The sequence below is a fragment of the Montipora foliosa genome, chromosome 7 (assembly GCF_036669935.1).
Source record: "Montipora foliosa isolate CH-2021 chromosome 7, ASM3666993v2, whole genome shotgun sequence".
Lineage (NCBI taxonomy): Eukaryota > Metazoa > Cnidaria > Anthozoa > Scleractinia > Acroporidae > Montipora > Montipora foliosa.
Genome location: NC_090875.1, coordinates 10,106,787 through 10,122,960, shown reverse-complemented (window position 1 = coordinate 10,122,960; position 16,174 = coordinate 10,106,787). Strand labels below are relative to the sequence as shown.

The 16,174-nt window shown below is 39.1% G+C and overlaps 1 protein-coding gene across 2 annotated transcripts; it reads left to right on the top strand.

The window, feature by feature from the left end:
* The first annotated feature begins 7,422 nt into the window (after nucleotides 1-7,422).
* LOC138010521 (trefoil factor 2-like) lies at nucleotides 7,423-10,730 on the top strand. 2 transcript variants are annotated; one of them, XM_068857504.1, is made up of 6 exons: nucleotides 7,423-7,516; nucleotides 8,112-8,249; nucleotides 8,451-8,597; nucleotides 9,128-9,270; nucleotides 9,937-10,072; nucleotides 10,562-10,730. In XM_068857504.1, exons 1-6 carry the CDS (start codon nucleotides 7,438-7,440, stop codon nucleotides 10,570-10,572), a joined length of 654 nt encoding a protein of 217 aa, XP_068713605.1. In that variant the 5' UTR covers nucleotides 7,423-7,437; the 3' UTR covers nucleotides 10,573-10,730. The 2 variants fall into 2 exon arrangements, with proteins under 2 accessions (XP_068713605.1, XP_068713604.1); XM_068857503.1 differs by having other exon boundaries at nucleotides 10,504-10,730.
* The last annotated feature ends 5,444 nt before the right edge of the window (nucleotides 10,731-16,174 follow it).

Sequence of the window (16,174 nt, the reverse complement as noted above, 5' to 3'; positions counted from 1 at the left end):
CTCTTTTTTATATATAAAACATCTTTTTTTTTATAGGAACGTTGACGGCTGAGATTAACCAAAATTTATAAGCCGTTTTGAGAAAAACCAGGTTTTGCCTCAGGCTGAGACTGAGTCGAATTGAGAAACGTTTTTATTGGTGTTTGTTGTTTAAATGAAAGCATGAAATTAAGGTAAAGAAATATAAATCACCCAAATACTTCAGGGCATATTTACTATACGATAACGATGGTTTTCTTGCATGAGACACATATCAGTTAATGAGTGTTAATGAGCAGTTCTTATTCATAATAGTTACAAAAAGCAAGCAATTTGATAGGTTTCTTAATAACGTGCGCAAGATTGAGCTATTGAAAAACTATATCATGTTAAAATTAAGAGCTTCTTTAAGAACGTTTTCAGCCTCACAACGGCAAATTCAACGTTCAGCTTCGGCTCAAAAATTAGAAGTTTTATAAAAAAAAAAAGATTGTATAACTTGCTTTCTGGGTTAGAGACGGGAAGCTCCACATTTAGGCTTGGCTACATATATAATTAGATACTGATCAGTTATTTTCGGCAAGGGACGTTTCACGCTTTATTGAGTTGCCATATATGGCAATCCAGTCAGATCATGAGTAGAATTTCTCGGTTTCTTTTCTTTTCCAGTTTTTTTTCCCGTGTCGGTAAATGGAAAAGTTGTCACTCCCCTGCTAAGTATTGTTCTTCTGAGCGTATCTTTGCTAGGTTTCAGGAGGTAGTAGAAATACGTAGATACTATCCTGGACACCAGTACAAGCAATGGCGGCGAAGCCGATGTAACGCAAATGGTGTGTTATTGGATCTTTAAACAAAAATATACCCTAATGAACTCAAGAATGGAACGTCAATTCGATAAACAACACAAGCGGTAAAAATGAATATCTGGAATCTTAAAAGCGACTTTCTTAAGTCTTTTCTTAGAGGATTAATGTTGGGCGTGCATGGAGTAATGGCGTCGCTCATGTTCTGAGAAGTGTCGTATTCTTCACTTTTATCGAGCCTCATTTAACTCACAAGTCAGATGCAATTAGGCTTAGCATCTTGGACGATCATGCTTGCAGTATTTACATTGCCAATAACCAGATAACCTCAACTTTTAAAGGAATTAAAGCCGGCCCTGCCGAGACGACTGACAAACGTTGGCTCCCGCTCTACCTCGACCTCAAAGCGGATCCAAATCACCATCTTCTTCGTAAAAAAATGCCCTTCTAGCTGAAATTTACTCATCGTTATTTATTGTCTTGCGGCGACATTATATCCAATCCTGGTCCTAATGGCGCGGCTCCATGCACTCCTCTTCACGGCTTGAACAACCCTAGTCTGACACGGGACGAAAAATTGATTTACATAGCGTCAAATGTCTTGTCAAAGGCGCGATAAAGACCGCGTTTGTTACAGCTTTACATGCCTTTGACGCGCGTCAAATATTCCTTTGCGGTTGCCTTTGCAGGGGGGTCTCAGGTGGTAAGGGCCGTTTTTACTACAGTTTTACACCCAACCTTTGACAAGCGCCAAAGGTGTTATATGACAACCTTTGTTACCTCACAAAGGTGTCGTCAAATATGTCTCAGCTTCAATTCAAAGACTTGGCAAAACGTGTTGTCAAAGATGTCTGGGATTCAGTTCAAAGGTTTGACAAAGGCGTGGGTCAAACATGTCTGAGATTCAGGTTAAAGATTTGACAAAGGTGTAGTCAAACATGTTTGAGATTCAAGTCAAAGATTTAGCAAAGATGTAGCCAAAGATGTCTTGGGGTGTATTTATAGCTTGTTGGCTTGAAGCGCTGAATTAAAAACTCAGATCTCTGGACTACTTTTCTTAATCAGGACGGTAGAACGAAAACTTCTGAATTTTTCCAGCAGTAAAAGACACCGTTCAACTCAAACAACTGTCCATCATAAATGTACTTGAGTCTCAATTGAAATGTTTTTCAAATATATGAAATATGTCTAGAGTGGCATTTCTGAAACCACCGTAGTCAAATTAATTTGCCATCCACTCATATGTTATGCCATATGAGAGACAGACTGAAATGCAGATACGACGAAAAACTGTGTTGTTCCATTTTTTATTCAAAGGAATTCATACTCTTGGCAAAACCAAGAATCTCACACCTTACATTCTGTAATATCTCTAGGAATCGATTTTGTTGCGCATTTTTAAGTGGTAGTATACATCCAAAATGTAAATGTAAAAGGGTATAAATAAATCGAAGGATGGGAATTAATTTTTTTCAATTCCCGTGCTTCACTTCTTTCGATGCTTCAATTTATTTATACCTGTAATATTTACACTACACACACAAACAATCATGACATCTCTCTTGGAAGTATCATGTAGCTGACAATATCAAGAGTAGTGGACAGAAGTGACAGGGTAAATGGAACCACTGAAAACTTTGAAAAAAAAACTGATATAATCTTGATTTTTTCTTACTGACCAACAAGTCAAAACCTAAATAGTAAGTTCAATAGGAACTTCCCATGAAAGAGCGTTTTAACTTTGAGGCAAGCTAATAAGTTATATTTATGTTGTAGTTCATTGTGGAAAACAGCTTTAGCTACACCGACTTGAAATTAACAAAATAAACTTCGAGTAAACGCTATTTCATGCGAAAATCCGCCAGAATTATTTTTAACTCTTCGTGCCGAAAAGACACTCAATCGACGGCCACCAGCATACTAACTAGATTTTTGCACCAATTGTAATCATGGATTTCATTTTTTTTTCTGCATGATTAAAGTCTTGCGGTGACAGTGTGAAGTGAAGAGACTTTGGCTTTCCCATTTTTATTACGTGCCGGGAAATAAATGTAAGTTCCAATGTTCCATTTCCTCGATAGAAGTTAAGACTTCTTCAACAACGAACTATATGACGCAAAAAAAGAGGAATTGTGATTGCCATCTTAATGTCCGAGGTCTTCGCTCCTCTGCGGATGAATTAAAGATCTTCACGAATAACCATTCTGTTGTCGTTTCAGTGAAACTTGGCTCAACAGTAATGTATCAGCCTCGGAATTGATCTACCAACTTATCATTTATTGAGAAGAGACAGGGAGAGCGTAACGGCGGAGGTTTTGCAGTTTTTATATATTGAAAACAAATTTGCCTACAACCATCACCGGACTTGGAATCCTCAGAGCTCGAAGCTACAATCCGGGTCAGAAGACTTCGGGACACTTGTCAAACTTTTGGGCGAAAAGTAGAGAATTTGCTCTCATGCTTCCATGGTTACATGAGCAACGCGTGTTCTTTTGTTAACCCAACCCCCCCCCCCCCCCCCCCCCCCCCCAGACAATATTGAAACATGCGAGCGATCGATGAACGGATCTTCATTTCGGAGACCGTGAAAAATCAACATTGTAATGTGGAGAAGGGAAAAGCGGGAATTGTCCCAACAGTTTCGACGAGGGTTGTTTCTGGTTTGCCACAGACGAAGCCTCTTCTTATCGCTTCAGTTTATGGACCTCCTACAGACGATCAGCTTACAACAGATTCAAAGAAATCCTAGACAATATTCAAATTCACTCCAAATTTCTGGTCGTCGGGGATTTTAATTGTAACATGCTACAACGCGTCCCTCAAACAAAAAAACTTAAATCGATAATGGTACAACATCAAATGACTCAAATTATTAAAGATCCTACTCGAATTTCCAAGACCTCAAGTAGCCTTTTGGATCTCATAGCACGCTGTAGATCATCTCAGCATTAGTGATCACTCACTTGTCTACGCGGTTCATCGCGCAAGAAGTATAAAGAAACCTCCTAGAAAGATAACATTCAGAAACTTCAACCGCTTTCAAGAACAAGCATTCCGTGACGGTCTGCAATCTCTTTCATTTCAAGCGATCGAAAGTTTTGACGATCCTGATTTTGCATGGTCTACATGGAGGACAATGTTCACTGAAATTTGTGGTCAACATGCTCCGCGAAAAACGGCAACCGTTCGTGGGGACCCATGTCCATGGATGTCTAACGTTGTCTCTATATTAACGATTACATCGCTAGCTTATGCAATAAGACACTCACATCGATTGTAAATGATCCGACCCACCGCCGCTTGCATAGCATGCTACAGTTCCGTGAGCCATCGCGCTATGATCTACGCCACAAATGGCAGTTTGTTGTTCCGAAATGTAAAACAGAACGTTTTAAGAATAGTTTTTTAAATGCGATACTGTTCCATCAATAATGAAAGTTAGCGTTCTTATCTTATCTATTAGGCTTTTATTACTAATTAATATTATATTATTATCATAGTTTTATATATTTAGTTTTATATATTGTTTTATACCTACCTATGTAAGGACAAGATGAGGTAAAGGGACTCTCCTCACCATAAAGCCGTTAGAACTAAGTCAGAGGATGATTGGAAATTCTACAAAAAAGCTAAGGAATAAGGACAATTACTTTAAAACCCAAACATCCAACAGTAACAAGGATCCCATGGGAATATGGTCCACACTAAAAAAGTTATTACCCAAATCTTCAAAAACTCCTAACACCATTGAAATCGATAAGAAAATAACAACGTTTCCAGTCAAAATTACTAACTATTTTAATTTATGCTTTGCTACAATCGTCTCTAAACTTGGTGAAATTCAGACCAACTTATAGTCTGTCGTCTGCGGGCCACCAAAACTAATTCTACCTTCCAATTCTAACCCGCAGAAAACTCCATCAGTCCTTAGTATAGAGAAATTAAATCTTTAAAAATTAACAAGGGAGCAGGACTGGATAACCTTCCTACCCCGCCTACTAAAAGCAGCGGCCGATATTATTGCTCCATCACTAACTTATATTCTTATCCTATCCTTGACAAAGGGCATCTCTCCTCGAGACCATAAAATAGCCAAAGTGACCCTCTCTTTAAGTCAGGGGCAAAGGATCAAATTGAAAATTACCGTCCAATATCCGTGCTACCAATCGTGGCAAAGATATTTGAAAAAGAAGGTCACAATCAGTTATATAATCACTCGATGGATAGCAATATTCTACTCTCTTCTCAGCATGGTTTTTTTTGTTTTCAAGAAAAGATGAACACAAACAGCCTTGATAAAAGTTATTGATGAGCGGTTGTCCAACATTGACAATAGACAAATTACAGCAGTTGTATTCCTCAATCTTGCAAAGGCCTTCTATACAGCAAGTAGTAGTAGTAGTAGTAGTAGTAGTAGTAGTAGTAGTAGTAGTAGTAGCAGTGGTAGTAGTAGTACTTTATTTATCCACATTTCACGGATGTGACTCGTTTTAACGTGAACGTGCCAGATTAACATAAATACAGCACATATCAAGATGAGTAATGATTATAATAAATTAAAAAAATTTAAATATACAATATATTATAGTAGTTATAAAAGCACAGCATCCTGGTGAGAAAACTCCTTGGACTTCATTTAGACTGGTTTATTTCATATCTTGAGAATCGACAACAGCAAGTATTTTTCAACGGTGTGCTTTCTTTGATCGAACACATGCTATCAGGGGTTCCCCAAGGCTCGGCCCTGGGGCCTTTAATTTTCTTGGTCTACATAAATGACCTCCCTTCTTGTATCTCTCACTCCACTGTTAACATGCTCGCTGACGACACTGCCTTGTATTACTTCTCTAATGATGCTGACGAGATCCTAAGAAGGTTTAATGATGACCTGGAAAGTATATCCAGATGAATCAAATTGAGCAAACTAGCTTTAAACCCCAAGAAGTATGAGTACATGGTCATTGGTTCACCACAGAGGCTAAATTATGTTCAATTTGGCACATTAATGCTAGATGGGGTCGCAATAAAGAGAGTAGAGATCTTCAAGTACCTTGGAATCGTACTCGACAGCAACATTTCTTGGTCAAGTTACATCGACTACCTGTGCAATAAGGTCTTCTCAAGAATCGGTATCCTTACACGCATAAATGCCATAAATGACCATCAGCTCACTATTCAGCCATTATTTGACTACTGTGGTCGGAGTAGTCTGGGACTCATGTAGCGAGATATTATCTCTACGATTACAGAGATCGACTGCAAAATCGTGCCGGAAGAGTCATCCTCTCGGCAGACAACAACAACAATCCGTCTGCCTCAGTACGTGCTAAGCTCAATTGGTCGACATTATAGCAGAGATGAAAGTACAACAAAGCCATTCTTATTTATAAATGCTTAAATCACCAACTAGAAGAACTTGCTACGAACTACTTACGTCACTCAGAAGTACATAGCTATAATACTAGAAACAGGGATACGTTTGCTTTACCTAAACCAAGAACTGAAGACATGAAACGCACTTTTGAGTACACTAGTATTACTTTATGGAATACATTATCCAAAAACAGTCAAAACTCTGATTCTGTATCAAGCTTCAAAAGACAAATCAGTCAAATATTATTGTAATCATTTCATCATCTATCTTATTTCATTGTATAGTCTTAATGTATGTATTCATATTATTTTGTGTTTATACTTATCTGAGTATATTGTATATTTATTTCAGTATTGTATTTATATATTTTAGGGACACCCGGGAGAACAAATTGCTGAAGGCCTTCCCATGTTAAATAAAGCTCATCATTATCATTATCATTATCATTATTATTATTATTATTATTATTATTATTATTATATTATTATTATTATTATTATTATTGAATAATGGACATCCACAACATTTGCATCTGTCATGGTCGCATATCAAAGTGAGCTTTTTTCCTAATATTTTACTAAGAGTGCTGTTCTGTACAACACTGAAACCAAACGGCAAATTCTGTGCTAACTTTGTGTGGTTGGATATGGGTTTAACAAACTCATTGAAGGAATCGACCACCTTGAATGTATCTATGTTTACTGTTGTCTGGTTATTTACAGTTATTTTGTACTCAACTCTGCACAGTCTTCACGGTTAAAAAAACAATTGGAAATATGACAGTCAAGAATTATTTGAAAGAAAGCTTGTTGTCTATTTATTATTCAAGGAAAAGGTTCTTCAGAAAAGGGTTTGATCCTGAACTCCCGTGAGAAATCTATTTTCTTGCGTATGGTTAATTTTGACACGGATTGGGTTTCTTGTTTTTACGCACTCAATGAAATAGGAAGGGTTTTTGCCTCTAATTGCAAACATGTTAATTATTTCAATAAACTTTTTCGCTGGGAAAGGTTTTTGTCTGATTTTACGGCCTTTGTGGATTCATCGCGTTGTGTAATATTCGAGCTTAACAAATTTTCACACGTGGGTTGGTTGAGATGTGATACGCGAGCAGTTTTCCTAAAGATGAGAGGAGACTTTTTAGTCGTGTTCTTTCTGGCAAATGATTAATAGGTATCCATAGTTTTTAACGTCACAAAACGATTTGTTTTGTCACTCTAGTGTAAATAAGATATTTGTCAATTTACGCCTTTGTCACCACTTCCTTCAACAGTTCATCAAATGACGATGAAACTGGCATTTGCATTGTTTTTGTTTGGAGCAGTGGTTGTGATGGGGAAACCAACTCAAAATGATGAAGGTACCAGCACTTTGAACATTTTAGATTTTCTGTCTTAAGACTTTTTGTTTTTTCAGCTGTAAATCACGGATCAAAGAAAACGCCTTCGTACAAACAGTATTTTATGCTCATTCTATTAAAAATAAATAATAAACAAAGAACAAAAAGGTACAGATTCGGCAGATCATATTTCTTTTAACCACGAGACAGAGTCGAATCTAATAATTAGAAGAGAATAATGAATTGGTGCTGGGCGGGTGGTCACGTGGCTTTACAACGTATTTCCATTGGATGCCTTTAGAAGGCACTTACCTTAGCGAATCCACCCTCTGAAAGGAAAACAAATTTTAATAGAAAAGGATAAAAACTGAATCATTAATTCTTCCTACTAATTCTGCATTTTCCCAGTACACTAACTGCCGGTTTAGCATTGCTTTTACAGATTTGGAGCTCCTTTAAGATAAAACACGTACACAGACAGAGCCTCGTATTTTTTTGGTTTTTTTTTTTAATTTTTAACATGGTCCTTGAAAGTCTCCTTAGAACTAAGCAGTATTAAATGCTTTGCAATCTTTTCGTTACCAATGAATACTGATTTTTTTTCATGTCCTGCTAGATCGGTGTGATGTTGAAAACTTAGTTGACTGTGGATGGCTGGGAATAAATCAAGGCACTTGCGAAGCTAGAAGCTGCTGTTGGAATTCCAGTGTCCCAAGTGGCTTGCCGTGGTGCCACAGGGCGAAGGATGCACCACGTAGGATTCTTTCTTTTATTTTCTGCTTCAAAGCGCACTTTAGATTCGAAGCCAATTATATTTGTGTAGTCTAAAAGCCCACATGCGCTGCGTGTCTAGACCCTTAGAAGTGGAAACACGTTAGTGGCTTGGCGAGAGTTATGCACAGCCACTGCTTCATCAGTATTTTTTTAATCGTTGCGTTGTATTATTTGCTTTAAGCGCCCACTTGTATCGTTGACCCCACGAAAAGAAAAACTAACTGTGGATGGCTCGGAATCAATCAACATCAGTGTGAGGCAAGAGGATGCTGTTGGCAAGCAAATTCTCCAGGAGATGAACCGTGGTGCTATCTTAAGGACTTTGACAGTAAGTTTCCAATCAGTTGAGAGCAATAGAGCGATATTTAAATTGGACATCGAAATTGGTTTGCGTTTTCTTTGGTTTTGCATTGCTTCGCTCTGTGCATGTTTAGCTAAACTCGCACCACTTTTTTCAACCAATGGGAAGAAAAACCAAAAGTAACGGCCACTAGCAGCACGCTTTTCTCAAACCTTAACCTTGGTACATTATTTTCTGTGAAGAGAGCGAGTGCAGTAAGAAGCTGAAAAACTTGTGTGTCAGTGGTTAACGCACACGTTTTATAACCCGAACAGCGAGGATAACATTGTTTCCCCAGGGTATCAGGTTGAGTTGGATTACCCACCCAGGGGACAGGGAGATGTGTTTAAGATAGAGAGGGCTTTGAAATCGATGGAATCAGCTGAGCATATACCACTTGATCAGAGAAACGGTTCCAGTGCTTAGCAAGACATTTGGTGGTAATTAACATACAAAAACTGCCAAACCTTTGCCTGACTAAATGTGATTCCTTTCGTCGCGCATTGTTTGTTTTACAGTTCCACCCTATGCAATGTGTCCTGTTGGTCCTTCTCAGCGCAATGACTGTGGTAAGGTAGGGACAACAAAAGACCAATGTCTGGCAGACTCCTGTTGTTGGGACGACACCATCCAAAACACCCTTACTGTTTTCATCAGCCAGGTGAGGTGCATGCATGGGTGAAATAGCTTAATTGGAAGGCACAATAGTATGTTTCCCATATTGACCAATGTTGTACTCCAAAGATCTCTTTATAAAGGAACTATTAAATAACTATTATTATTATTATTATTATTATTATTATTATTATTATTATTATTATTATTATTATATGACTAGCTCCGCTAGCGGACAAGATGAACCAAATCCCGCGCTGTGATTGGCTATCCGAGTGGGCAAGATCAGATGGAGCTGTCTTGCCGGCTCGGAATTTTTCGCTAGGTCTCGCAGGATCAAAGATAGTTTTTTGGTGTTTTATCCCATATACTGAATTCTTTATTGACCAAGCTTGCTCGGTCAATAACCCATATTTCTGAAGTTCTGAATCGACATAAGAGAAAACCGTTACCACGGCTTCCAAATTCTTTAATGTCTTAAGTATTCGAGTTATCATAAGGAGATTCTCTGCATTCACCGGGTAATCAACACTGATTTGAAATACTCGAGTTCCAATTGGAAAAAGTATATATATTTTAACAGCATATCAAACTTTCCCTGGCTATGCTTCGGAATGACAGGCTGAAGTTCTCGACATGTAAAATGATGCAATGTCATAATGTTCAGTGTTTTGGTCGTGTTTTTTATCGTACCAAATGTTGTTCTACTTAGAGGTACCACCTCCTCGTGGTTGTTACATCTACCATGGCATTTCTGGAGAATGCAAGTACGTGTGTGGTCCCGGTCAAAAACGGGCCTATGGTTTGTGTGGCGGGATGTTGTACTGCTGCTTACGATAGTACCCCAGGTAATGAAGACTTTTTATTCTGTACTAACAATACACCTCGTCCAGTTGAAACTGAGATCACGCGTAAAGATAATTATCAAGATGCAATGAAATTATAGTGTACTCTACCAAATAAATAATCTAAATGATTGTTCCTTGATTATTTAAGCCATAATTATAGCGGGGCTCCAGGCAGAAGAAGCCGCCTGGGGCAGAGCCCCATACTTAAGAGGTTATGTTCAACTTTTTTTCGTTTGGTTGTCAGGTGATTGACCGAGCGTACGTCCTTCCTTTTGTGGGGTTATTGACTAAAACGCTTCCTTAGCAACCATTGTCTTTCTGTAGTTAAGAGCCACTCCCCTTAAGCAGTAATGAAAATAAATTAAGCCTGCAGATCAAATACATGATTTTCAAGTATTCACATTGAAGTGAACCATCCTTTTTTTTTTCAGGAATGAAGTCTTTTTTACTCATCTCCTCAACAAGTCGTGAATATGTTTTTCTTTGCAGGAAAAAAGTGATCCTCAAACAGGACCTATCGTCAGAACTACAAGTGCAGACTATCATATGTCTCTTGATGATAGAATATTAGGCTAGAATTAACGTCTGTTTAAATGGAATTATATACATATATCCTAAAAGTATGTAGGGGAAATAAAAGTTCAATCTGGAATGAAAAGTACTGCGTTCTTTCTTCTCTTGAGAGGTGACACAGGGAGAGAGGGGGAGGGGGTGGGAGGTTATTTAGATTGGGCTGGCTAGATTGATGGAAAACATTGGCATTATTTTCTTGAGCTAACAGTAGTTTTATGGACTATTTAATCGGAAGTATCTTCTTTTTTTTTTTTTTCAACCTGAAAGCTGTCCAATTACAAAACGTTTATTGTACATGGGATAAAAACGAAAAAAAGACGATAGGCATGATGCTAACATTGGAAAAGTTCCCCGTCAAAAGAACAATTTGATTAAGCAAGGAAATTTTAAAAACAAAATTCGTGCATGTAACAAATCTATATAGTGCTTTAAATTGCAAAAGCAAAACGGTCTCTCAAACGGTTTAAAAACGTGTTGTAACGCTTCGTTGTTCCTAAAAACACTGTAATAAAGACATGAAATCTTCATGTGGGTGGTTTGGGACTCTGATTAGTGATTCAGATAACACTAATGTGCCCGCCATTTCTTGTGTAAACCTTTGACTCACTCGAACACTAAGAGTCACTACTTTTTTCAGCGATCACGAATTTGCGATGAGCACTAAAATTCCCAGTCCTTTATTAAAGGTCATCGTTATATCGCAAACGTAACTAATCGATGATCAATGACATCCATTAGTCATCGATGGGTAATAAATGAGTAAACAACTGATTTCCATTGGCTCGCCGGACACAGGCTATCATTTCATATACCTGCTGGTCAAGGAACGCGTCCTCAATAAAGCGAGCTGAAAATATTTTTTGCATCTCTGAGAAAAAAATGGCTGGCAAAACCCGTTTGGAACCGGAATTGACCGATGGCAGAAATCGATGCTTTAGTGGAAGAGTTGTTGATCCTGGAGTTTTTAATAAAAGAATTCTTGTACTCGGGCTTGCTGGTCCATAAAATGATTATAACCAACTCGGCGCTACGCGCCTCGTTGGTTATCTTTCATTTCATATCCAGCGCACCATCGTAGAATAATTGCTAAATATACATCAGAAGAATGATGAAGAGAAATAGTTTAAAAGAGCTCCCAAAACCTCCCTTAAACAAAAGAAAAGGAGCAGAGTTTGAAAAAAGCCTGCTTATTTAAAGTGTATGAATCGACCCTTATATTGGTAGTCTTAACTTTGGCGGAGAGAAAAATTAAACAAGATACCAAACAAGGATGTCTGGACATGACACAGGTCAAGAAGCAGCAGCAGGGGTCGGCGAAGCAGCTCAAGTTCGCATCGTCACAGAAACGATAAACCTTCGTACACAACCACTCATCATTTCGGACGAAGCAAACAACACGAGTAAGGCATGGCAGGAATGGCTAAAAGGAATAGACAGAGAGTTTCGGTATTGTAGGATTACAAAGCACTTCGACAAGAAAGATGCCCGTATAATTTTGAAGTTGGAATGGAAATTGTTCGATTGGAGATGAATCCAGAAGTCCAGGAGCAGAAAAAGACGTGTACGTGAAACTGCGAACCAAACGTAATGAGCATTTCACACCAAAGAAGAATAAACATCTTGTGAGATATTTATTTTTGAAGACGAGCCCTTTTATTGACGAAACCACGAGTGCGCACACAGCAAGACTTCCAGAGAAAGCGAACGCGTGCAAGTTTGGAGCTACCTACGAGGAAAGAATTTTGGTGCATATCAAACTATCGATAAGAAGCAGTTAATTGGGATTTAACGCGTTTTCTCACCAAAGCAAGTCAGACAGAGGACATAGCAAAGCAAATGCAAGATATGGGGAGATGTCAGAGCTCTTTCGTATCTCGTGTGGAGTCCGAGCTGCCAAACCCCAGACAAGGAGGAAATACAGAACTGGTAAGCAACACAAAAGTGATTTCTGTGGATTGACTGGAGCCCACATGAAAGGGAAAGACTGTCCTGCGTATGGAAAGAAATGCCGCAAGTGCCACAAGATGAACCAGTTTTCTTTTGTGTGCAGATTCGCGAGTGTTCGTGACCAGAAGAGCAAGAGACCAAAACCGAGCAGTGGAAGAATTAAAAGAGGAATTAAGAAAACAATTGAAGTTGCTGAATCCACAAGCTCGGACGATGAATTTTTCAGTAATGCAGCAGAGTATTGGAAGTACCTTTTGACCAGTTGTGGTACGACTGAATGATGTTGATGTACAAATGGAAGCTGATAGTGGTGCAGATGTTAACTTAATGGATAAACATCAGTTTAAGGCATTTGTTCACCGGACAAGGGAGAGGCTCAACCTAAAGCCTATTCGAATAAAGCTTCGCACCCTCCAGTCACAAGCTCGAGGTGAAGGCAGAATTTCAAACAGTGATCGGGAATGAGACCTGTGGAAGACCAACCAAATTTGTTGTGCTATCTGGAAGAATACAGTTACCTCAATTGAAGGGGTACAGGAGATGAAAACAGTGTTTGCCAGATACAAACATCTATTTGAAGGCATCGGGGGGAACAACAAGGAAATCCTAGGCCAGCTCCACATGAAAGCAGAAGCAGTGCCAGTTACACAGAAACTCAGACAAGTACCGTATTACCTGCAAGAAGCATTGAAGAAGTGGCTTGACCTGGGCATAAAGGAAGACATGTTTGAAAAAGTTCCAGAAGAAGAACCAATCACTTGGTGTTCCCCGTTGGTAGTGCAACCAAAACCAAAGTTTGCAAAATACCACCAAACCGGTTGGAACCCCACATGATCAGAGCAATTGCTGACTTGAGAATCCCAAACAAGTACATGGAACGAAGTCCAATTTCACAGGCAGCGATAGTGGAAGACTTTATTTACAATTTTCATGATTGCACCATTTAGATGTTAGACCTACGACAAGGGTACTACCAGTTAGTATTACACCCAGAATCTAGATCAGTGGCAACATTCAGTACTCCCTGGGGTAAAATCCAACCAAAAAGGCTGGTATTTGTTGCCAAAACATCCCAAGACCTGTTCGATGGTGTGATGACCAGAGTAACTTGGTGACATTCCAGCATGCTTCAACCAAAGAGACGATCTCTTAAGTGGAGCAAGAGATTCGAAGGAACACAATGTGATTCTGGAGACAGTATTCCAGAGCGCTGAAGCTTATGAACCCAAGTGTGAATTTGGAGGGTTGTCGACTGGTTCACATTATAAGCCGCACTCTGACAGTCACAGAAAACAAGTACAGCCAAACAGCGAAAGAATGGACAGATTTTCCATTTATTTACTTGAAGCCCCAGATTCACGATTATCACTGCACACAAATCACTTGTACCTCTCTTCAATAAGCCCACTACAAAACTATCCCACGGATTTAGAAATGGGTTATGGACATGCAGATTGTGAAATGGATTATGAAATGCTAGATGAACCCGGCAGGAATGAAGCAGACCCCCTAGATTTCTTATCCAGACATCCGCTGCCAATCACTGCAAATGGTGACACAGAGAAAGTGCTAAAGACAACCATCGAAGCAGAACATGCGGTAGTATTGGACAAGATTACAGAGGAGACGTGTCGAGATGACTAAGTCAGGTCATCAAGGAAGGCGACTTGGAAACCAGGAAGAAAGATGTCATCTTAGCACCATTCTATCCATTTAAAGATGAGACTTATGAAGCGCGCAGTCTTATATTCAGAATGGACAGATTTATCCTTTCCACAGATTTGCAGCAGAAAGTCATCAAGACAGCTCACAAGTTAGGACATCTAAGTACAACAAAAACCCAACAGATGATAAGGGCAAAATATTGGTTTCCTAGCATAAATGCAATGATTGACCAGATGATAGGACACTGCTTTGTTTGTCAAGTCACCACCAAAGATCACATGCAAAGATCACAAGCAAGAGCCAATAAAACCATCAAGGAAGGCGACTGGGAAACCAGGAAGAAAGATATCAACTTAGCACATTTTATCCATTTAAAGTTGAGATTTATGAAGCGCGCAGTCTTATATTCAGAACGGACAGAATTGTCCTTTCCACAGAGTTGTAGCAGAAAGTCATCAAGACTGCTCACAAGTTGGGACATCTAAGTGCAACAAAAAGCCAACAGATGATAAGAGCAAAATATTGGTTTCCTAGCATAAATGCAATGATTGACCAGATGATAGGACACTGCTTTGATCGTCAAGTCACCACCAAAGATCACAAGCAAGAGCCAATAAAACCATCAAAAGCATCAGTCATCCCAAGGTACCCCTGGGAGGAAATTTCACTGGACCTTGGAGAAGCCTACCCAGATGGTCATTATAATTTAGTAGCCATTGATCATAGAAGTCGATATCCAGAAGTAAAAACTGTATCTTCAACCAGTATCAAACCAACCAAGCAAGGAGAAACTTAAGAAGATGTTTGCCCACCACAGTATTCCGAAACAAATTTTCACGCATAATGGTCCATCATTTAATTGTAAAGAGTTTCCAAACTTTGCCCAAGAAGAAGGATTGTACACCACAAAGTCGCTCCTGGACACCCTTGAGCCAATGGACATGTGGGAAGGTTTATGCAACAAGACAGAACAGATTTCCCACCTCCAATGAAAGACTAGGAACATGGCAGTTTATGACATGCTAATGGATTATAGAGACACACTGCACCATGCAACCGGAGATGCACCATATCAGACAATGCCCAACACGCCTATGTTACACACTTATGTCCAGGTTTGACCCTAATTAGATGCACGCCCAATTTTGACATCCAACACAAAGTGTCCCTTTAAGTCTAAGCATTTGCTACCTATTTTCAACAATAAGGTAAGGGTAAAGGTTAGCGTTATTTTTAGCTTTGGGTATATGCAGCAGTTAATCTTCGCTTAAAGAGCAGCATTTGGGGGACACTTTGTGACATAAATTGTCTGTATTCTGAGACACAAGTGATGTTGAAGTTGGCTGAAATCCGCGTGAATCTAGTTAGGGTAAAACCTGGACATATCTCATGTTACAAGGAGCGGAATTATCTGGAAAAGTTTGCGAAGGTTTATGTCACGCAATGCGTTGTTTCAAGCATTTTCTAGAACTGTGACTCATCAGTTTCAAAATAGTCCGTGACTGGTAAGTTTGAAAATAGAGTTTATTGTAATAGCTGTAAATAGTAGCTTTTGGAAACTTCTAGACTCTCTTCGGATAGCTATATAAGCAGCTCTCTTGTCATTCGGTTGTTGTGGTTGTGATTAGGGACTTCGTTCCCTTTTTGTGATTTCCCAAGTGATATTGTGTGACAAGTGACAAGTGAAGGGATTTCCCCGTTCGTGTGTGATTCTGACATTCTGCTGTCAAGTTTGCAATTGGTTTCCGTGGAGTGCGATACTGTGAAAGAAGTCTTCAGGAGATTTCGTTAGAGAGAAGGACAGTACTTTGCCTGTGGTCAGATAAGCGCAGAGAAGTATTGGGTTAATTTTACTGAGATTGTTCTAAGGGTAGTCGCTAGCTCGAGTTAAGTTGTCTCCCGTTGTTTACAGTTAAA

Coding starts and splice junctions, on each gene's coding strand:
- LOC138010521 (XM_068857503.1), top strand. CDS start 7,438: ATGACGATGAAACTGGCATTTGCATTGTTTTTGTTTGGAGCAGTGGTT. Junction 8,598..9,127: donor CTATCTTAAGGACTTTGACA/GTAAGTTTCCAA, acceptor TTTGTTTTACAG/TTCCACCCTATGCAATGTGT. Junction 10,073..10,503: donor TGCTTACGATAGTACCCCAG/GTAATGAAGACT, acceptor TTTTTTTTTCAG/GAATGAAGTCTTTTTTACTC.